At 44.0% G+C, this 24,392-nt stretch overlaps 1 protein-coding gene across 4 annotated transcripts in view; it reads left to right on the top strand.

Annotated features, from left to right (window-relative positions):
* Nucleotides 1-512: 512 nt before the first annotated feature.
* celsr2 (cadherin, EGF LAG seven-pass G-type receptor 2) overlaps nucleotides 513-24,392 on the top strand; it is an 87,033-nt gene continuing 63,153 nt past the window's right edge. For 3 of the 4 annotated variants that reach the window (XM_046312499.1, XM_046312497.1, XM_046312500.1), the window contains exon 1: nucleotides 513-4,363. In XM_046312499.1, the coding sequence (XP_046168455.1) occupies nucleotides 805-4,363 (3,559 nt within the window). In that variant the 5' untranslated portion in view covers nucleotides 513-804. The remainder of the gene's footprint in view (nucleotides 4,364-24,392) is intronic. The other variant, XM_046312498.1, reaches the window with a different exon arrangement.

The raw sequence follows: 24,392 nt of genomic DNA, 5'->3' as shown, positions 1-24,392 counted from the left end.
CGTTGTAAACTGAACATCATTTCACAGTGATAGGTGGCTGAATTAAGAGTATTGTATCAAGACTGTTGAATGACTACGGCAGGATCACTGTAAAAGACATCTGTGGACTTCTCTTGAAAGCTGAGTTGCAGTCTAACCTCATTCCCAGTCTCAATTGCTACCGAAATAGCTGGCTGGTAGATGTGATTAGTTGCAATCTGATTGCTGTCTGCAGTAATGCAGATGTACCAGCAGGTGGTAGGAAAATATAGTAAATGTTGCTCACTCTCTTTCTGTGTTTTGAGGATGAGAACTGAAAGACCCTCACAAGTTTAGGCTTATTTCTGTGTTTAAATAGTGAGAGCGTTTGTGAAGGCATAAGGAAAACGTTTTTGCATTATAGGAAGTCTTAGCAATCCATGTACTGCAAAAACACTCAAAGGGGACTAGGAGGCCAGTCATCTCTTTCTTTACAGCTCAGTGTGGCTCCTGTGAGAACGTCCCCCTCCACTCCATCTCTTTCTATCTCTCTCTTTCTAACACACTGAAACAGGTTTATGGTAATGAGAAGCCTCAAGGCGCAGGGGTAGTTGGAGCCATTTTAATCATTCACGCGGATGGAGTGGTGGTGTCGGCTTGTTTGCATAGTGAGAAGCTTTGGCAAGCAAGGTGACTGCGGTTTCTCTCAATTCAATTGGATTAGCTACTGTATAGTAGTGAAAGCATGGATACGCGGCAACAAAAGGGAACGACTCGACTGAAAGTTTAAGGAAAGCGGCAGTAATTAGCCTACGTTCAAACCTGGTTGAACATCATCGTGGAGCAATGCCCGTCATTAAGTGGGATTTGTTGTTTATTATTTTCGGCTGGTTTGAACTCATTTCACTGTCGAATTGCTACAATGTACACATCAGTCAGGATGCGGAGCAGCGGACGGTGATTGCAAGTGTTGAACAGAGCGGGGCATGCACTTTGGATCAGGTAATCGCTCCTAAATTCTCAAAGACCTTTATTGAAACTGATGCGTCCGCGCGCGTTGTGTTCCTTTCGGGTAGTTTAAATTGTGCCTCGCTCAGCTCCAACCCTTTCACCGTGTACACTGTTGTGGACTGCATGAACAAGGTCCCAGGGTTGAGGCACCTCCTCACAAGCCAGTATGATGTGTACGTACACGGCAGGAACTGTTCAAGTAAACACAAAAGGAAATCACAATGGGACTTGGAGATAATCAGTTTGTTTAAAGCCCATAATCATCAGTTAGAATGCCACGAGTCTGGTACTGCGCTCCTCCGGGTATGGGATCTACTACCCGGCTCTCCAACCCACAGCAGTATGCACTGCAAGGTGATTCGGAGTTCGGAGTTATATTTTTCTGAGGGGCAGTTGTTTGCGTCCAAGACGCTGTGTTTGAAACACGACACACTTCTTGAGCTAGACTTACATTGTAACCAATACACAGGAGATGAGAGGGAATCCAGAGTGAACAGCATCTCAGTCCACTGGCGGGTGGGTCAGGGCTCCTTCAAACAGGGCCACTTAGGGAAGTTACTACAACAGGCTGCCCAGTCTGAATCAGGCATTGTGAGCAGGAGCAAGAGGGCTGTTAACAGTAGCCCCCAGTTTCAGCCTCCTATGTACCAGGTGGCTGTGGCAGAGAATAAGCCAGCTGGAACTCCTGTAGTTGTTTTGAAGGCAGTAGATGCTGATGAGGGGGATGCAGGCAGGCTGGAGTACTTCATAGAGGCCCTGTTTGACAGCCGCTCCAACAACCTATTTGCTGTGGACCCAGTCAATGGTGCAGTCTCCACTGTGGAGGTGCTGGATAGAGAGCAGAAGGACACCCATGTATTCCGTGTGACCGCTGTTGACCATGGCACTCCCCGCCGTACGGCCATGGCCACCCTCACCATCACAGTGAGTGACAGTAACGACCATGATCCCGTCTTTGAGCAACAGGACTACAAGGAGAGTGTTAGGGAGAACCTAGAGATCGGCTATGAGGTGCTGACCGTCAGGGCCACAGACGGAGACGCCCCGGTTAACGGTAACATCCTGTACCACGTCCTCAACAGCAACGGTTCGAACAATGTTTTTGAGATTGACTCCAGGTCGGGGGTGATCCGCACGAAGGGCCCAGTGGATAGAGAGATGGTGGAGGCCTACATGCTGTTGGTAGAGGCCAACGACCAGGGTCGTGACCCTACCCCCCGCAGTGCCACCGCAACTGTTCACATTATTGTAGAGGACGACAATGATAATGCTCCCCAGTTCAGTGAAAAGCGATATGTGGTGCAGGTTCCGGAGGATATGGCACCCAACACAGAAATCCTGCAGGTGATTGCCACAGACCAGGACAGAGGGAGTAATGCCATGGTTCACTTCAGCATCATGAGTGGCAACACCAGGGGCCAGTTCTACATTGACGCCCAGACAGGCAAGATGGACCTGGTCAGTCAGTTGGACTACGAGGCTAACAAGGAATACACCATTCGCATCCGCGCTCAGGATGGGGGACGCCCGCCGCTCTCCAACATCAGTGGCCTGGTAACGGTGCAGGTGCTGGATGTCAATGATAACACCCCCATTTTCGTCAGCACCCCCTTCCAGGCCACTGTGCTAGAGAATGTGCCGGTGGGTTACTCCATCATTCACATCCAGGCTGTTGATGCAGACTCTGGTGACAATTCTAGGCTGGAGTACCGCCTCATTGAAACCATGCCCAACTTCCCATTCTCCATCAACAACAGCACTGGTTGGATAGTCGTAGCCGCTGATCTGGACAGGGAGAGCATGGACTTCTACAACTTTGGGGTGGAGGCCCGTGATCATGGCCACCCGGTGATGTCTTCCTCAGCTAGCGTTAGCATGACCATCCTTGACGTCAACGACAACAACCCAGAGTTCACACAGAGGTCATATTACATGCGCCTCAATGAGGACGCCATCGTGGGGACAAGCGTGGTGACGGTGTCTGCAGTGGACCAGGATATCAACAGTGTGGTGACGTATCAGATCTCCAGTGGGAACACCAGGAACAGGTTCTCCATCACCAGCCAGAGTGGAGGGGGCCTCATAACCCTGGCCCTGCCCCTTGACTACAAGCTGGAGCGCCAATACGTTCTAAGTGTCACTGCGTCTGACGGCACACTCTTCGACACCGCCAAGGTGGTCGTCAACGTCACCGACGCCAACACCCACAGGCCCGTGTTTCAGAGCTCCCATTACACCGTCAACATCAATGAGGACAGACCTGTTGGCACCACCGTTGTGGTGATCAGTGCTACAGATGAGGACACTGGGGAGAATGCACGTATTACCTACTTCATGGATGACAGCATCCCCCAGTTCGACATCGACTCCGACACAGGTGCTGTCACCACCCAGATGGAGCTGGACTATGAAGATCAGGTGTCCTACACGTTAGCCATCACGGCCCGGGACAACGGCATCCCACAGAAGTCTGACACCACCTACCTGGAGATCCTGGTGAATGATGTGAATGACAACTCTCCTCGGTTCCTCCGAGACCACTACCTAGGCTCTGTGATGGAGGACGTGCCAGTGTTTACCAGCGTCGTCCAAGTCTCTGCCACTGACCGAGACTCTGGCCTCAATGGACGTGTCTTCTACACTTTCCAGGGGGGAGAGGACGGCGATGGAGACTTCATAATTGAGTCTACCTCTGGTATTGTGCGAACGCTGCGTCGCCTGGACCGAGAGAACATGCCATTCTACAACCTGCAGGCCTTTGCTGTGGATAAAGGTGTTCCTGCTCTCAAGACATCCGTGGACATCCAGGTGACCATTCTAGACGTCAATGACAACCCTCCTGTGTTTGAGAAGGATGAGTTTGACATATTTGTGGAGGAGAACAGCCCAATAGGCCTGGTAGTGGCCCACGTATCTGCCTCGGACCCAGACGAGGGGAGCAACGCCCAGATCATGTACCAGATAGTAGAGGGAAACATCCCAGAGGTGTTCCAGCTGGACATCTTCTCAGGAGAACTGACTGCTCTGACAGATCTCGACTACGAAACACGGTCAGAGTATGTCATCGTGGTCCAGGCCACCTCTGCCCCACTTGTCAGCCGTGCCATTGTGCACATCAAGCTGGTTGACAAGAATGACAACGTACCAGTGCTGAAAAACTTCCAGATCATCTTCAATAACTATGTCACTGACAAGTCCAGTAGCTTCCCCACAGGGGTGATCGGGCGGATCCCTGCCCATGACCCAGACGCCTCAGACCAGCTCCAGTACAGCTTTGAGGCTGGTAATGAGCTGAACCTGGTCATCCTGAACCAGAGCACGGGGGAGATCCGGCTGAGCCAGGCCCTGGACAACAACAGACCCCTGGAGGCCTCCATGAGGATATCTGTCTCAGGTAAGACTAACCCTGTCCTCAGTTGTTTTTAATACCTAGGCCCTTTTCTGGTATGCTTGTTGTTCCTACTTGTGTTTTTCACTTGAACATTTTCAACATTACAATTTACGATATGTACTTTTTATGACACAATTTGACTGCCATAGCCACTTTTTTACGTATGACCTCCTCTGCTTCAGTGTTTCAATATTAAAACTTCATTAATTCAATATTAATCATGAGTTAAATTTAACATTCAGGGGGTAATCTTAGTGTGTCTCCTCACTGTTTAATTTTAATTTAAAATGTAAAATGTAATTTTAATTTTTAGGGAGAAGTCATTTCTAGACTAGATTGTGCTTTTTTGCATCCGGGCAGGGAGATGCAATATCACAGGTCAGGAGATTTGTTTGGTTTACTAGTGCATTTTAGTTAATCTTCTTGGGTTTTATTTGTATGTTATAGTGTTTGTCATCTTGTTAAAGAGCAGGCAGCCATAACCAGGCCTGATGTAGATCAATGTGTTGTCCTAAACTGCTATTTAAATTCATCTGTGCATGTCTGCAACTGGATGGCCTGCTCCTGTGGGAAATGCACTCCAGTAGATCTGTATCATTTTCTATAATTGGCCAACATAAAACCTTCATTTTCAGCAAGCACACAATATTTAATTCAATTATGGACTGTTTTATAGTCTGTGTTCTCACGCTATGATGACACACTAATATGACATTTGATGTCAAACTAGGATAAAACAACATTTTCCCCACATATTTTGTATCACATACCAGATTGGCATGATATTTCCCTAGTTACTCAGTCATTCTTTGTAATATCAGACTGAGCACGACACACCCTGTGTTTACATTGTTCTCTCAGCATTTGAATTGCCTTTGTTAACAAATATAGCATGAACCAAACATAGGCCTTATGGCTATATTTTATGCTAGGCCTATATATGTCATGTTTCAAGCCATGATGGACAGAGCCATCTATGAACATACACCTTTTAGACCGGAAAGTAATTAATTTTTGACTCACTGCAAAGATAAAGCGTTTGGAGAGTTCTAGTAGCCAGCTCATGGAAACCAGGGAGCTGCGTGGTCTTCTCTAACCTCGTGTTTGTCTTTGAGTTTGCGTGGTCTTCTCTAACCTCGTGTTCGTCTTTGAGTTTGAGTGGTCTTCTCTAACCTCGTGTTTGTCTTTGAGTTTGCGTTGTCTTCTCTAACCTCGTGTTTGTCTTTGAGTTTGCGTGGTCTTCTCTAACCTCGTGTTTGTCTTTGAGTTTGCACTCTGCACTGGTATTTTCACCTGTCAGCACTAATTACAGAGCATCTTATTTGCTACAAAATGTGACTAAACTTGAATCCCTGCGGGAGAGTTGGAAGAGAGATTTGTGGCCCTTGCTTTCTGGGAGCCAGGCTGTAGAGCTGATTCCTTTATGGCCTTGGCTCTAATTAAAAGCGAGGAGCAACCGCAGCAAACGGCACCTTTTTAAATGTGGGATTTGACATCAAAGCGCCCATATAACTAGATAAAATAAGTTTAACCAGATGGATTAAAACTTTCCTATTTTAAAAAATCTTTACTCTGATGGATGCACAGGTGTAGTCTAATGTGAGAGGGTCAGATATCATCATGGAATGATTGGTGAATATAAGTATAGCATTCCTATTTTGAGTTATTTACTAGACCAATAGACAGTGCTAGGCTGGCTGAGTTGGTCCTGAGTGCCAGATACTACATGGTCAGCAGTGGGTAGCCATTATAATGTATTGGAGCGCTGCTTTGTTGTTTTGTGTTTTTACTGCTTCTCCTCCCTGGAGCCTCTTTAATGGGTGAGTCCCCGGTGACAGATGAGATGGCTGTCTGTCTTTCTGGGAGACAATGGCCAGCGATCGATTCAGAGGCAGGCGAGAGGAGCTCATGCTAGGCCCTTGTTGGGGGCAACAGCTGTGACTCTACCAAGGACCAATTAGACGGCCGGCTTCTCGCCGCGTCCCGCACCTGCTGGGGTATGTGTGTCAATACCCCGCCGGGTGAAAGAGGGGAAGAAGGAGAGAGGGAGGTGGTTCATAGAAAGGATAGGAAAATCACGTTGGTGTAAGATGGATAGAACTTGTGAAGATGCAGAGGTAATGAGAAAGGTAAATAAAGAGGGCTTATGGTAGAGAGATGGAGAGGGAGGGAGAGACTTAAATGAACGGTACTGGTGCCTGCCTGTAGAATAGAAGTTGTTGACCCCAATTCTGAGAGCTCTTCCCTTGACGACTTCATATCCTTCCATTATCTTCCCTTTCTGCTCTGTGATTTATGAGGTGATGCCATATGATGGGTGATTCCATTAACCTTAGCTAGTCTGTGATGAAATGGAACAGGTCATATCCCTTCAACCACATACATTATACTGCTAAGGTGCATCACTTCAGGTATATATTGTTACACTATCTAGATATGCTGAGGAACAACAAAAGGTCTGAAAAGGGTTGAAAAGAGCTATATTACATCTCTATTATACTGTTTAATCGGAGTGGTGCAGGGTTGAATAGCCTTTGATTGGCATGGTGGGTCCATATTGCACTCTTTGTAGCTGCTCAGATAGCAGCCCTGGCAATTATACATTTGAATGAATCCTTTGTTTAGCCAATTAGGCAGCCAGTTTTCAGCCATGGTGCTCTGCGTATGTCCCTTATCAATAAACTTGGGTACGAGGGATAACCTGGCTAATGTGCTGGATTAGACGTTCCGTGTCACTGGTCGTGGGTGTTGAAATCTCTGGATTAATTGCTGCTGCCCAGATTACGGTTGTAAATACATCTGATTACAGATTTGTGAGGATTATTGGATCCTATTCTCCCTCCTGAGCTGAGCAACAGAACTGACACCAGATCAGCCCAACCAGGAGTTGTACCAGGCTGGCAGATGGATAATTGATGTGGCAGAACCTGTGCACTGTTGCTCCAGCGTTGATATACTGCTGAGCTGATCTACTGCTGCTTCTTGCATGTGTGAGCTTGCATTAATGTGTGAGCTTGCATTAATGTGTGTGTGCTTTTGATGCTGAGGGGATTTATCTTCCTTCCTCTCATCCTCACTACTGAGTTTGATGCAATACTCTCCCCCTGTGTTCTTACCTGAATATCGTTCTAGAATAAACACCATGGTATTTACTTTGGAATGTTTGTTCCTTTGATGAAATGTGTGAAGCCAGATGCCTCTGTAGGCAACATACTGCACATACCCACTGTTATAGTCATCAGCACTGAGATGAAATGGTCAAGCTCTCCCCTCTGACTGAACATAGCAGCTTGATTTGCCTCAGAGTGCACGGCAAGGCATGCATTAGCTCATAGATGACATGCTAGTAGCAAGCATGCTATGTTGTCTACCTAGGTGGTCTCTGCCCCGGGAGGTACTGTCACTGGCTTTATCATCAGTAGTCAGTATACTGGGGATTTTCCATAGGGAAACTCCTCTCACCAAACCCTCTGTAGCATCACAGCTGACCCCTGACCTCAAACTGTTCTCAGTTCCAGTCTTGGTGAACTCCCTATGTCATCAGACTACACATTTATCGGTTCCACTGGGATTAAGGAAATGTGAAAGGAGTTGGATCTGAATTTGGAATTAGGACTAAGATGTTGACAACAGAATCAATTTCTGTAGTACATTGCACTGTGATTATCTGTCACAAATCCTATTTCAAGACCATTACACATGCAAATATTGTTTGAAAAGACTAACTGCATTTACAATGTTCAGCTTGTTTTGAATATTGAAATATCTTATTTGAATGTGAGACAGTTCTCCCGACTCCCACACAGCCCAGGCAGTGAGTCCATATTCTGTGTTTTGTAAGGTGTCCATATTCCCACCGTCACCATTCACCACACAACATAACAGGACAAGAGTGGACTTTTTTAGGAAGCCACTCATTCATCACATCTAAATTTGCGTCAAGCCAGTCCCAGTTGATGTAATTCCATTACAGTGTATTAAGACTGTCTGTGGATGGACTTCCTCTGTGGCTGGTTGCTGCCAGGGGACATGGTCTGACTGGCTCTAATATTAGCTGAGGTATGGGTGAATGCACTAGTGTAGCAGTTTTTGTCTCGCCCTTTTCCCCCCTTTATTTAACTAGGCAAGTCAGTTAAGAACAAATTCTTATTTTCACTGACGGCCTAGGAACAGTGGGTCATCTGCCTTGTTCAGGGGCAGAACGGTTAGTGTTTGAAGCCAATGGGTTTTCCCCATGACTACGCAGACATGGATAAAGGGGGAGCAAGAAGTTGAGAACTTGTGCTTATTCTCAGAAATACCCTTGGCCTTTACACTGTCCTGCAATATGCCATACAATTTCCATGATGTGTAGCACCTGTCTGTCGGTGTGTATGTTTGTGCTGACTTGTCTGTAATGGCCCTTTATCTCTCTCCATACCTCTGTTGCCCCCCAAGAAGACATTAGTCACAGCTCTGCTTGGAATGTCTGTGGCACTTTGTCCACCACCTCTGCTCTTCACTCTAACATCACCTATCACCTTGATTCTTTCCCTCTTACATTCATCAGTCATGTATCCCTCCTCTTCTATCTCCCCGTGTCCATGATTCTCAGCAGCCTCTCCACGGCCCCCTTCCCCATCCTTTCAAGCTCCTCCACCCTCCTTCTTTTCTCCCCAATTCTCCTTTGACTGTTGTTCCCTCTCTCCCCTGTGAAAGGAAGAATGCATAAGATAAATGCTTTGTTAAGCACCCAGTTGTCATGGTGACCCCAGCAATGCCTGAGAAATTCCTGGTGGGTGGGGACAAGGGGCAAGGTCCCTTTGTGGAGGGAATATGGGGGGAGGGGCAGCACATAAGTTCTAAAGTGCAACAGGGTTACTTTTGAGCGAATTATTGCCCTCTCCCGCTCCCCAGTGAAGCATAGATCCCAATGAGTCTTTCTTTGGACACAGGGGTCTGTGAGGCCAGCCACAGTGACCTGTCCTACTGCTTGACTGTTCTCTCTCACCATTAGACCTTTTTTGAAGGGGACAAACCATTTTGATACACACAATCTATTCTGCCGCTGTGTGGTTACCATTTTTTTACTGACAAAACAATTGATTGCTTTAAGTTTGGAGAAGGTGACCGAAACCTTCAGCACTATTTGCCTTTGGTTGTCTTCTTGAACGATACCACTTAGTTATTTGTTTTTACGGTGAGAGAACAGAAGCTAACGTTTAATGGATGTCAACAACTCACAGTTCTGTAACCTCTCTGTGAAACCCTTACCAGAGTAAAGCACCGGGTGGGCAGGTTGTGTTGTCTAAACTTTTTGTTTTGTGACACAGATGTGTGGAGAGGGTATCTGATTTCCTTCCGTTGGCTGCTTTCTCTATGGGAGCGACTCCTTTGTGGGACTAGCCCCTCTCTCACTCTCCCTCTTTCTCTCTCTCTCTCCGCTTTGTTGCTCTTACGGTCTGGATAAGCAGGGATGACATCATCCCAGTGTTTTGGATTAGAGCTGGTAGGGGTCAGGCCTGGTGGCATTATCACATATTCTAGGGTCATCTGTGTTGTCCCCCACTATCACTGCAGACAATGGGGTGTGGAATTTAGCTCTGTCTGGGTCTGTACCCCTCTGTCTTTGTCCCCCTTGTTTGTTCTGGTCCTGTAGTCTTCGGGGGAGTCTGACCATGCCTGTTAGCACCAACCTCAGAGTTTCTAAATCCAGAGACGCAACATCGCGAGACTTCCAGGAATGCTTGCAACACAGACCAAGCAGACCAAGCAGACCAAGCCGGAGTTTGAGAAGTCAACGAGAGAAGTGAAAAATTCTCCCATAGTTGTTCATTTTAGAAACTAGAGCCAATGTCTTTTGTTGAACAAGTTATTACTCCAACCTCGTGAAATTGTCAAACTGACATGCTCTCATTTGTCAAAAACAACAGATTTGACGGCCTGCAGATGCGTAGTTCGGTGTGAGACGTTCAACCCGATGACGTGTTTCTACGCATGAGCTTAGCTAGCCAACGTTGCCATGACATCGCCTACAAGTGTGATCTGGGATTTCTATGCTTATCTTCATACTGTACTGTCTGTGCCGCCATGTTGTTAAGGTATGAGTTGGTTACTTTCAGATTAATATACAGACTGGCGAAGATACTGTTTTTTCCTGAAATACTTTTTTTCCCCATAGATTAGATGTTTTTTTTTTTATTCATAGCTCAGCCATCCACTGCATTGCCACACATTTCTGACCTGGGGTACTCTTTCTATTATGTATACAATAAAACCCCTTTACCACTCCTCCTCCTCCATCATTTGAAACTGTAATTGTAGTCTGGTGGAGTAAAAAAATCTGTCACATGAACATGTTTTGTTGCTCTAGTGCTGCTGTGAGCAACACATATATTTATTTAACAGATCGCTGACTTGCAAGCTACATTGCACTCATTTACCATCAAACCATCGAGAAATTATACAGTGACCTGGTTTCATGGGCTTCTTTCTGAAGAGGGTAGAATGTCAGCATTGGGCCTTCAGGCTTTGGTAGTAGGTATGAAGAAATGGTTCCTAGTGTGTGCTGAAACTCATATGGTTATTAGCACCAATTAGGGTGTCATGCCAATAATCTGAGGCCTTCCAGCCATATGTTTCTTTTCTGGAGCCACGCCAATGACGATCTTGTGCCATCTAGGCTTGGTGGCATTGTTAGAAGATGGCATCAATCTTACTCTTTCAGCTGTTCCAATTAAACTAGGCGGATTGTTTTCTTTAAGTGGCATGATTGTCAGCCATGCCACGAAGGACTGGGCAGAATCTGATTATTTTACATGTTTTGTTTCAACCACTTGCACAGCATTCAGGAATAAATTATTTTTTAACAAGGTCACCTCCATTATTTATTTTCAAATGGAGGTTTTCCAAGGGTATTATTGGCTGTTTCAGGTCCACATTTTCTAAAAATCTTAAGCCATGGCTCAGAAAGTGTTAGACTACCTTGCAGTGGGTCATCGGTCACTGTTTGAGAGTCTCTACTATTTGAGAAATGTCTATAATATTGGATGTTGCCTATGTTTTTCAACTTCAACCACTCTTCTGTTTGAGTCACGTGACATTGATGGACATGATCACGCCTGCATCCACATCACATCCATATTGAATGAGTATCAGTATGCTTGAATACCAGCCTTATGCTTGGCTACTTCTCTGCATGCTGTCTCTTTACTATAGCGTTGACAGCGATTTTCCTTTTAATATGCAAATGTTGTGATTTGAACTGCACTGATCCTCTTCTTTGGTGCGTAGCTCTCGCATAACAAACAAATATCTGTGGAATGCTAGAGAATGAATTTACTTTGGTTTTAATACAGAGGAGAGTTGTCCACTGTGTCAGGCTGTAGTGCTTGGTGTCCAAAAAAAACAGTAGGAACGGCCTAGCTCTACTTCGCCCAGATCAACCAGATCTCCCCTTGGGCTGTGAGAATGAGACCCTGCATTATGTGGCTGCTTCAAAAATATTCTTGATTAAAATGTCTGAGTGGTTTTAATTGTGCTCCAGAGGCCCTTTCTAATTCTAGCAGTTGAAGGAAATGTGAGGCTAGGTTGTGATGCTTTTGATCTTTTTTGATTTTCTGACTGACATAGTGTTTTGGTTTGCTCTATAGGAGGAGAAAATGGATATCCAGTAATCATTCGGTAATTACACTTGATTGTTTTGATTGCAGGTTTGGATCAGATTTATGCATAGGGCTCCCGATTGCCACAGCGGTCTAAGGCACTGCATCTCAGTGCGAGAGACACTACAGACACCCTGGTTCGAATCCAGGCTGTATCACAACCGGCTGGATTGGGAGAATTTAAATTTGAGATGTTGTTACTGGCCTACACACAATACCCCATAATGTCAAAGTGGAATTATGTTTTTAGAAATGTTTACAAATTCATAAAAAATGAAAAGCTGAATATTTTTAAATATATTTTTTATTTCACCTTTATTTTACTATGTAGGCTAGTTGAGAACAAGTTCTCATTTGCAACTGCGACCTGGCCAAGATAAAGCATAGCAGTGTGAACAGACAACACAGAGTTACACATGGAGTAAACAATTAACAGGTCAATAACACAGTAGAAAAAAGGGGGAGTCTATATACAATGTGTGCAAAAGGCATGAGGAGGTAGATGAATAATTACAATTTTGCAGATTAACACTGGAGTTTTGAATCAATAAGTATTCATCCACTTGGCTATGGCAAGTCTAAATAAGTTCAGGAGTAAAAATGTGCTTAACAAGTTGTTGATTTGTTTTCAATGACTACCACATCTCTGTACACCACACATACAATTATCTGTAAGGTCCTTCAGTTGAGCAGTGAATTTCAAACACAGACTCAATCACAAAGACCAGGGATGTTTTCCAATGCCTTGCAAAGAAGAGCACCTATTGGTAGAAGGGTAAACCAATTTTTAAAAAGCCGACAGTAAATATCCCTTTGAGCATGGTGAAGATATTAGTTTACACTTTGTATGGTGTATCAATACACCCAGTCACTACAAAGTCACAGGCGTTCTTCCTAACGGCGTCACGCCGACAGAAACAATCATCTCACTGGTAAGAAGAAGAAGGGTAGGGGTGTATGCTTCATCATTAACGAATCATGTTGTAATCATAACAACATACAGGAACTCAACTCAAGCTAATTTGAGAACAAGGCTACCTAAATTACACCAGCACATTGACTGTAGGACCCACGTGGGCAATACACTGGACCACAGCTACTGTAACTTCCGCGATGCATACAAGGCCCTCCCCGCCCTCCCTTCGGCAAATCCGACCACGACTCCATCTTGCTCCTACCGTCCTATAGGCAGAAACTCAAACAGGATGTACCCGTGACTAGAACCATTCAACGCTGATCTGACCAATTGGAATCCATGCTTCAAGATTGTTTTGATCACGCGGACTGGGTAATGTTATGGGAAGCCTCAGAGAATAACATTGATTTATATGCTGACTCTGTGAGTGAGTTTTTATTAGGAAGTGCATTGGAGATGTTGTACCCACTCTGACTATTAAAACCTACCCTAACCAGAAACCGTGGATAGATGTCGCACAAAACTGAAAGCGTGAACGACCACATTCAAAACTTTGGAAAGATGTCGGAGAATATGGCCGAAATATAAACAGTGTAGTTATTCCCTACGCAAGGCAATCACACAAGCGAAATGTCGGTATAGGGGCAAAGTGGAGTCGCAATTCAACGGCTCAGACACAAGACGTATGTGGCAGGGTCTACAGGCAATTATGGACTCCAACTAGAAAACCAGCCACATCACAGACACCGTCTTGCTTCCAGACAAGCTAAACACAGATGGCATCCCTAGCCGTGTCCTCAGAGCATGTGCAGACCAGCTGGCTGGTGTGTTTACGGACATATTCAATCGCTTCCTATCCCAGTCTGCTGTCCCCACATGCTTCAAGATGGCCACCATTGTTCCTGTACCAAAGAAGGCAAAGATAACTGAACTAAATGACTATCGCCCAGTAGCACTCACTTCTGTCATCATGAAGTGCTTTGAGAGACTAGCCAAGGATCATATCACCTCCACCTTTAGCTGCCACCCTAGACACACTTCAGTTTGCATATCGCCACAACAGGTCCACAGAAGATGCAATCACCATCACACTGCCCTATCCCATCTGGATAAGAGGAATATCTATATAAGAATGCTGTTCATTGACTACAGCTCAGCATTCAACACCATGGTATCCTCCAAGCTCATCATCAAGCTTAAGGCCCTGGGTCTCAACCCCGCCCTGTGCAATTGAGTCCTGGACTTTTTGACAGGCAGCCCCCAGGTGGTAAAGGTAGGAAACAACATCTCCACTTCGCTGATCCTCAACACTGGGGCCCCACAAGGGTGCGTGCTCAGTCCCCTCCCATACTTCCTGTTCACACATGACTTCGTGGCCATGCACACCTCCAACTTAATCATCAAGTTTGCAGATGACACTACAGTAGTGGGCTTGATTACCGACAATGATGAGACAGCCTACAGAGAGGAGGTGAGGGCACCTGGAATGTGGTGTCAGGAAAAGGACCTCTCACTCAACATCAACAAAACAAAGAAGATGATTGTGGACTTCAGGAAACAGCAGAGGGAGCACCCCCTTATCTACATCGACAGGAGAGCAGTGGAGAAGGTGGAACGTTTTAAGTACCTTGGCGTACACATCACGGGCAAACAAATGGTCCACCCACACAGACAGCGTGGTGAAGAAGGCGCAACAGTGCCTCTTCAACCTCAAGAGGCTGAAGAAATTTGGCTTGTCACCTAAAACCCTCACAAACATTTACAGTTGCATGATTGAGAGCATCCTTTTGGGCTGTATCACCACCTGGTACGGCAACTGCACCACCATCAACCACAATCAATCAATCAAATGTATTTATGAAGCCCTTTTTGCATCAACCGATGTCACACAGTGCTATACAGAAACCTAGCCTAAAACACGAAACGGCAAGCAATACATATGTAGAAGCACGGTGGCTAGGAAAAACTCCCTAGAATGGCAGGAACCTTGGAAGAAACCTAGAGAGGAACCAGACTTTGAGGGGTGGCCAGTCCTCTTCTGGCTGTGCCGAGTGGAGATTGAACATCTTGGCCATGTACTGTTATAAACATTCATAGATGACCAGCAGGGTCAAATAATAATAATCACAGTGGTTGTAGAGGGTGCAACAGGTCAACACCTCAGGAGTAAATGTCAGTTGGCTTTTCATAGCTGATCATTCAGAGTGAGAGAGAGCTTCACACAGGACACCGGATAAGACAGGAGAAATACTCTAGATATAACAACCTAGCCCCCTGACACAAACTATTGCAGCATAAATACTGGAGGCTGAGACGGGAGGGGTAGGGAGACACTGTGGCCCCATCCGACAATACCCCCTGACTGGGCCAACCAGGCAGGATATAACCCCACCCGCGTTGCCAAAGCACAGCCCCCACACCACTAAAGGGATATCATCAAACCACCAACTTACTACCCTGAGACAAGGCCGAGTATAGCCCATGAAGATCTCCCCCACGGCATGAACCCGAGGGGGGCGCCAAAACCGGACAGGAAGATCACGTCAGTGACTCAACCCACTCAAGTGAAGCACCCTTTCTAGGGACGGCATGGACGAGCACCAGTAAGCCGGTGACTCAGCCCCCGTAATAGGGTTAGAGTCAACAACCACCCGAGAGCCAGTGAAGAGAGGGGAGGCTCTCCCGAGGGTTGTATGGTCTGCACAACGCATCACCGGAGGCAAACTACCTGCACCCAATGTCACAGGAAGGACAAAAATATCATGAAGGACAACCACCCGAGCCACTGCCTGTCTACCCCGCTACCATCCAGAAGGCGAGGTCAGTACAGCTGCATCAAAGCTGGGACCGAGAGACTGAAAAACAGCTTATATCTCAAGGCCTGCTAAACAGCAATCACTAACTCAGAGAGGCCGCTGCCTACATACTGACTCAAATCATTGGCCAGTTTAATAAATGTATCACTAGTCACTTTAAATAATGTCACTTTAAATAATGTTTACTTATCTTACATAACTCATCTCATATGTAAATACTGTATTTCATTACATCTACTGCATCTTGCCTAAGCTGTTCGGCCATCGTTCATCCATATATTTATTTGTGCATATTCTTATTCCATCCCTTTACATTTGTGTGTATAAGGTAGTTGATGTTGAATTGTTAGATATTACTGAACTGTCAGAACTAGAAGCACAAGCATTTCACTACACTCGCATTAACATCTGCTAACCATGTGTATGTGACCAATAAAATTTGATTTGATTTCGTTACTCAGTTGCCGAAGAGGAGGAAAACTGCTCAGGGATTTCACCATGAAGCCAATATTGACTTTAAAACAGTTACTGAGGATGGATCAACAACATTGTAGTTACTCCACAATACTAACCTAAATGACAAAGTGAAAAGAAGGAAGCCTGTACAGAAGAAAAAAATGCATTTAAGTAAAACGGTAACAAAATGTGGCAAAGAAATTGACTTTATTTCCTGAATACAAGGTGTTATGTTTGGGGCAAATACAACAGGTGTTATGTTTGGGGCAAATACATCAGGTGTTATGTTTGGGGCAAATACAACAGGTGTTATGTTTGGGGCAAATACAACAGGTGTTATGTTTGGGGCAAATACATCAGGTGTTATGTTTGGGGCAAATACAACAGGTGTTATGTTTGGGGCAAATACAACAGGTGTTATGTTTGGGGCAAATACAACAGGTGTTATGTTTGGGGCAAATACAACAGGTGTTATGTTTGGGGCAAATACATCAGGTGTTATGTTTGGGGCAAATACAACAGGTGTTATGTTTGGGGCAAATACAACAGGTGTTATGTTTGGGGCAAATACAACAGGTGTTATGTTTGGGGCAAATACAACAGGTGTTATGTTTGGGGCAAATACAACAGGTGTTATGTTTGGGGCAAATACAACAGGTGTTATGTTTGGGGCAAATACATCACTGCGTATCACTCTTCATATTTTTCAATCATGGTGGTAAAGGCATCATGTTATGGGTATGCTTGACATGAGCAAGGACTATGGAGTTTTTTTGGGGTAAAAATAATAGACTAAGCACAGGCAAAATCCTAAAGGAAAACCTGGTTCAGTCTGCTTCCCAACAGACACTGAGAGACAAATTCACCTTTCAGCAGGACAATAACCTACAACACAAGGCCAAATCTACACTGGAGTTGCTTACCAAGACCACATTGAATGTTCCTGAGTGGCCTAGTTACAGTTTTGACTTGGCTTGGCAAGACTTGAAAATGGCTGTCTAGCAATTATCAACAACCAACTTGACAGAGCTTGAATAATAATGTGCAAATATTGTACAATCCAGGTGTGCAAAGCTCTTGGAGGCATACCAAGAAAGACTAGTAATTGTAACTTGTTGACTCAGCTGATTCAGCGGTGTGAATACTTGTGTAAATTATATTTTTGTATTTCATTTTCAATACATTTTGCAATTAAAAAATAAATAAATAACTTTGTCATTATGGGGTAATGTGTGTAGATGTGTGAGAGAAAAAAAAAGTAATTTTTAATTCGGGCTGTAACACATTTGGAATAAGTCAAGCAGTATGTACACTTACTGAAGGCACTGTATAACCCCCCATTTCAGACCATTTTCATGTACACGTACGTGCACGCTGACACAGACCAAAGATGACTAATTCATTTGGCAACTGTTAGTTTTATTGTGGAGCAAGAAGATTTGGCTCCATTCATCAGTCATTTTATGATGCAGTCGAACAAATGAATAAATTTTGTGCAATTTAATTGGCTTTGCATCATTCCGAGATGAATTACATCAAATGTGTTGCGTAGGCGTTAGAACATGCTCTCTCCACGGTCACCCCTCCCCAGTAACACAGAGGGGCTACGTGGGATCGCTGTGTGTTATATGAAGTGCTCATGTTAATCATACAGCAGATGTCTCCCAACAATGGGACCAAGCCATTAACCCCTTCACGCTGCTGGAGGCCAAGGGCACATTGGTTTTGGACAATCACCAATCTGCCCTCCTTACAGGATAATGTATGCTTTAGTTAGTGATCCAAGCCACAGTTACGTTAGTGTAGAAAGTGTGAACAATTCCAAAAGTTTTTAAACCATTTTTATACTCGCCCATCCCTCCAGAGCTCATATGGTTTGACTGTTTGGTCTCTGAGTCAGATGTCTACATTGAGGTGTCAGTTAACTGCCTCTTCTTCCATTCTTGGTTCATTGTGCACTTGGTGTTGTATAATGGACAATATTGTGGGAGCTTAGAGAATTAAATCCGCTATCATGCTTTGTTGTCTGAGCTTCAGTCAGTCCATTACAGCGTTGTCAGACAACCTCTCATTGGATGTGTGGTGAGGGTGAGGTCTTGAGGAGGATTGTGGGAATGCGAACAGTAAAGATGGTGACGTGAACTGTTTTTTTGGGGAGGGGGTCTGGTCGCCTGCCTGGTGGGGGTGGCGTTAGGGGGACTGTATCCAGAAGGGGAGTGTCGCTTTGGGCGTTGCTGGTCCTGTGGGGGATCATGCAGTGGGGGATGGGAGAGGAGTGACTGGAGCAAAGCATCAAGTACTCCCCCTCCCTCGCTCCATCCCTCCCCAAGTTGCAACCCCCACCCCCAACGAACTAACTAACCACCGTGTAGGCTGGCAGGCAGCGACTGCAGCCTGTTTCATGTTTCAGCCCTGGTTAATTCATCCAGCACATTCCCCAATGACGTTTTAATATGTTCTCAAGAGCCGCTTTTTCCTTTTGATCGCCAGGATTTCAAATTTCAGCTTTTTAATTAAAAGAACATCACTAAGCGAGCATGCTCAGCGGATTTAATGAGCGACCTAACCCACTGATTAGCATGATCTAACAAATGGCTCTCTTGCTGGTTTTACTACTCCCACAGTCAGAGATTTAAACCTCCCAACTCCAACCCTGCTAAAATGCCCCGTCTACAATAGCAGCATGTGGTAAACTCCTGCTCGGCTGCTCCTCCCCAAATCTTTAACCCAGGTGAACCCACTAATGTCTCCAGACGACTGACTTCCCCACTCCTTTGATGGAATTCTGATTGGACTGTGATCCCTGCTTGCTGATTGGCTTGTAGCAGTGGATTAGGCCTTCTTTCCTGCTGAGAGCTCTCTGCTCCTGTATGTCAGTGCTCTGTTCAGGTGGAAGAGAACTGAATTTAGTTCCCATGAAACCCTAGGCAACCTCGGCCAGGCTTCAAAATACTCCCATGAAATTGTCGATTTTCACCTTGTGTTTACAAACCAGTCTTTATTTTATGTTGAATGTTCCAGTCTGTCTTTTACACAATTTCATATCCATGTGGATAATTCAAAGGTAGCCTACTTTATACAGACTCAACCTTATGGACTATGACATGCCTCCACTTTGATGTGGCTGTGCACTGACACATCTTTTTGTAAAGGTAGGTCTCTTTTTTGATTGCACTTGACTGTAATGAATGGCCACTGGAAGCAGGGCCATATAATCCTGTCAAGGTGCTGGCAGAACAAATCTGTTCCATGACTACCACAATCTCGAGCCAGAGGAAGCTTTAATAACTGTAATAAATTATCCAGGGTCATCCAAGTGCAAAAGTCCCTCTATAATGAATGTATTACCACAGTGGTCCTAGGTCAGCTATGTCTAGGGCTGTGACTGTCATTGAATTTTGGATGACGTTATTGGACAGCCAAATGACTGCGTCACCTTAATAAAAGTTTCAATATCAAAAAGGTAACATTTTGTTTTGACTCTCCTCTTCTTCTGACTGCATAGAAGTAGAATGAATAGAACGGGCGTCCCTATTCAAGTCAATAATAATGGCATATTGGGTAGACTGGCTGCCATTGCGAGGAGCAGGAAGTAGCAAATAAAAGCAGGAAGTGTATCTGTCATTATACAACGGGTGGGTCTAATCCTGAATGCTGTTTTTGTTAAAAGCGCATTCCAACTGGTGTCTATTCCACAATTTACCGCCGGCTAAATCTATGATGTTAAAATGACTATTTACTCTGTTCCATCAGCCCACCCATGCTATTTATAAACTTGATCGCCATTATAAAAAGCATCTAGACATTATTTCACATTTGTTTTAGACTAACATTTAGTTTTCAACAGCAGATATTTGTATACACCTTGCTGTCTATCTCTTTGACATTTGCAACGTTTCCATATTCAAAATCCACCCGACACATAGTAATGAATGTGTCGGGGTCTGGAGTCGGAATAAATAAATAAATTAATCAAAATAAAGTTTTTAATTAAAATATGTAAATCATTATTTGAATATGTTGGTAACCCATTGTATAAAAGTTATAATGCCGTCATTTGGAGGATATATTGGCACGGATTCGTCTCAGACTTCGTCTCAGGCCTAACACCCCTGCCAATATATCCTCCAAACACCAGTTTATCGGGCATTATCACTTAAATATGTGCTGTGATTTGGTGATTCAACTTAACTGACATTACAAAAATCAGTTGACATTTTAATGAACATTTTACATTACCATGGAAATTATTGCATTACCATGCAGCCATTGCGAGTGTACCCATGATTTAGTATTGTTTTTGTACATAAAAAAAAGTTTTCCTTTATTACTTTCTAACCCTACCACCCCTCCCCTAATTGGAGTAAACTAGTGAACAACAATGCTTAGGCCTGTATTTCCAGCTTATACATATTATATACATTTTATAGACACAGTCTGTTTTACAATAGTTATCTTGTTACTAGTCCCAACCTTCAGCTCCATTCAACCCTTCCCATCTATCTCCTAACACCATCCAGATTGGATTTCTATTTTGCATATCTTTTTCAACTGTGCTGTGATGTTTCACAAAAGTTCTGAACCTTTCTACTCTCATTGTTTCTACAGATAGTAAATTGAAGTATTTATTTTGTATTATTATTATTATTGATCGATTTGACTATGACTTTTCAGATCACCCAGTAGTGCTATCTGCAGGGTTCCTGGAGCTGTGACCAAAAACAAGCTACATATGGACAGTACCAAACAAATTATCTAATGATTCTGTCTCTTCACAGCAGAATCAGCAGAGCTGGGAAGGTTGTATCCACCATATACATTTGAAATGTATTGTTATTTCACCTTTATTTAACCAGGTAGGCCTGTTGAGAACATGTTCTCATTTACAACTGTGACCTGGCCAAGATAAAGCAAAGCAGTGCGACACAAACAACAACACAGAGTTACACATGGAATAAACAAGCATACAGTCAATAACACAATAGAAAAAAAGTCTATATACAGTGTGCGCAAATGGCGTGAGGAGGTTAGGCAATAAATAGGCCATAGTAGTCAAGTAATTACAATTTAGCAGATTAACACGAGTGATACTGGTGTGCAAAAGAGCAGAAAAGTTAATAAAAACAATATGGGGATGAGGTAGGTAGATTGGGTGGGCTATTTACAGATGGACTATGTACAGCTGCAGCGATCGGTTAGCTGCTCAGATAGCTGATGTTTAAAGTTAGTGAGGGAAATATAAGTCTCCAGCTTCAGCGATTTTTGCAATTTGTTCCAGTCACTGGCAGCAGAGAACTGGAAGGAAAGGCGGCCAAATGAGGTGTTGGCTTTGGGGATGACCATTGAGATATACCTGCTGGAGTGCGTGCTACGGGTTGGTGTTGTTATCGTGACCAGTGAGCTGAGATAAGGTGGAGCTTTACCTAGCATAGACTTGTGGATGACCTGGAGCCAGTGGGTGTGGTGACGAATCTATAGGGAGGTCCAGCCGACAAGCGCATACAAGTCGCAGTGGTGGGTGGTATAAGGGGCTTTAGTGACAAAACGGATGGCACTGTGATAAACTGCATCCAGTTTGCTGACTAGAGTATTGGAAGCTATTTTGTAGATGACATCACCAAAGTCGAGGATCGGTAGGATAGTCAGTTTTACTAGGGTAAGTTTGGCGCTGTGAGTGAAGGAGGCTTTGTTGCGAAATAGAAAGCTGATTCTAGATTTGATTTTGGATTGGAGATGTTTAATATGAGTCTGGAAGGTAAGTTTACAGTCTAGCCAGACACCTAGGTATTTGTAGTTGTCCACATATTCTAGGTCAGAACCGTCCAGAGTAGTGATGCTAGTTGGTCGCGTGGGTGTGGGCAGCGAACGGTTGAAAAGCATGCATTTAGTTTTACTAGCGTTCAAGAGTAGTTGGAGGCCACGGAAGGAGTGTTGTATGGCATTGAAGCTCGTTTGGAGGTTTGTTAACAGTGTCCAAAGAAGGGCCAGATGTATATAGAATGGTGTCGCATGCGTAGAGGTGGATCAGCGAATCACCCACAGCATTAGCGACATCGTTGATATATACAGCGAAAAGTAAATAACTTTCTATTGGTTGCAAGAATTTTGTATAATTTAAATTGAAATATTCTAAGTGTTGAATCCAGCGTCGTTTTGCATATCAGTTTATAAACCATGTGCCATGGAATCGGTATGTCATATATCTTCTCAACTATTTTGTCATCTATATGGCACGGCTGTACATTGTTTGGTCCTTAAATGAAACGGGTTTACTTTTTATTTATCACAATTGTCTTCAACCAATTATGGTCTTTAATGCAGGGCCGACAGACAAGTTCCTTACTTTTTCCCCCCTTCCACTTTCCATTCTTGCGGTGATGTTCCAATTAGTTGGTTGTAGTTTTGGGTAGAGCAGACATTTCCATATGTTTTTGTTTGCTGTGTGTGTGACAACTCCACCAGTCCTACAGTTGAATTTGGAAGTTACAATACACAAATGCTCTCCATCCAACCTCACTGAGCTCGAGCTGTTTTGCAAGGAGGAATGGGAAAAAAATTCAGTCTCTCGATGTGCAAAACTGATAGAGACATACCCCAAGCGACTTACAGCTGTAATCGCAGCAAAAGGTGGCGCTACAAAGTATTAACTTAAGGGGGCTGAATAATTTTGCACGCCCAATTTTTCAGTTTTTGATTTGTTAAAAAAGTTTGAAATATCCAATAAATGTCGTTCTACTTCATGATTGTGTCCCACTTGTTGTTGATTCTTCACAAAAAAATACAGTTTTATATCTTTATGTTTGAAGCCTGAAATGTGGCAAAAGGTCGCAATGTTCAAGGGGGCCGAATACTTTCGCAAGGCACTATATGCCTTACTTGTTTTTATCATCCCATAGGCATTGATTAAATGTTCAGTATACTCGCCACGTGGAAATTCAGTAAGAGGATATGCCAATTATTATCTGATGGTCCGACTGCATTCTATCCCTTATCAACACCTTAAAAAAATATTTTTGGTGCCAACCAGAATGACATAAGAAAGAACTCAAGACGACTAGCTTGATTGAACTCACTAGGTCAGGATATTTAAGTCTCTCTATATATCCACTAGTTCCAATATATCCATGACATTCATGATTTCCTTAAGAGCATGAGGGTGATACTCATGAGTTTACATGTCAAATTTCACACAAATGCCTGGCTGTCCCGTCTTCAATAGCTATTTGTTCCAAAAAATAAAAACATATATATGATCCATACATGTCAGTTACACAGTTATACGTTAGTTGTGCCAGCCCTACCCACTTCATATTAATTAGATTGAACGGTGTAGATCCAGGTGTCTCCCCCAATGAAACTATGTGATCCCAAGGTCACACACAGTCTGGTCTGTTGTCAAGATAATTGTGTGTACAAAGATATTTCAGACTTCGTTGTTTAATGGTTGGTCAGCACTTGGTAAACATGAAGCGTCAGAAATGAGGGTTACACAAATTGCCTCTGAAAAGATGATCTGTGCAAGAGTTCACACGGCACGCCCCTTATTCAAACTGTACAATAACAAGTTCCATCGGGGAATTTTGATGTTCCCACGTTGATATAAACTAGCAACCGTAACAGAAACGCAATAGCTTGGCGATTGCGATTTTAGAGGGTGCGAAGATATCTGTAGCTTTTTTTTTCTTCTCTCAGAGCAGATGACTAATTTATGACCTTGCTCTCTATTGAACTTGGAAATGGGACCATGGCTTTGATGTAGTCAGTTGGCACTGAACGTGCTGCACATACTCTATCTGCTGGTGTTAAAATAACCAAGATTCTGGGAAGTGGCTCTGCTCAACCTCATTACCCACTAACCCTGAGGTACCTTCTGCTCTGCCATGGCACTCGTCTACTGGAACACACATCTGCTGCTTGACACAGCCCCCACTCTGCCCTAGATCAGCACATGCAATGTAATGCCTGGCTTACACTCGCACATTCCTACTGTATGTAATGACAGCAGTGTGATGTATAACTGCTTTGAGACCAGGTTAAAAGGTGCTATTAATATAAGATTTATAGCAATGATGATAAATGGTACTGATGTGGTTGTCTTGTATGCTAAGTGTATGACCCCTACAGTAGCTGGAGGCTAACAACAGTTACTGTCTTGTTTCCATCTTTGGACTGACATATAATGTACATATACGTAAACATTT

This window comes from Oncorhynchus gorbuscha, linkage group LG18 (genome assembly GCF_021184085.1).
Source record: "Oncorhynchus gorbuscha isolate QuinsamMale2020 ecotype Even-year linkage group LG18, OgorEven_v1.0, whole genome shotgun sequence".
Lineage (NCBI taxonomy): Eukaryota > Metazoa > Chordata > Actinopteri > Salmoniformes > Salmonidae > Oncorhynchus > Oncorhynchus gorbuscha.
Note: the sequence above shows the minus strand (reverse complement) of the source record. Positions and strands in the feature narration are given on the sequence as shown.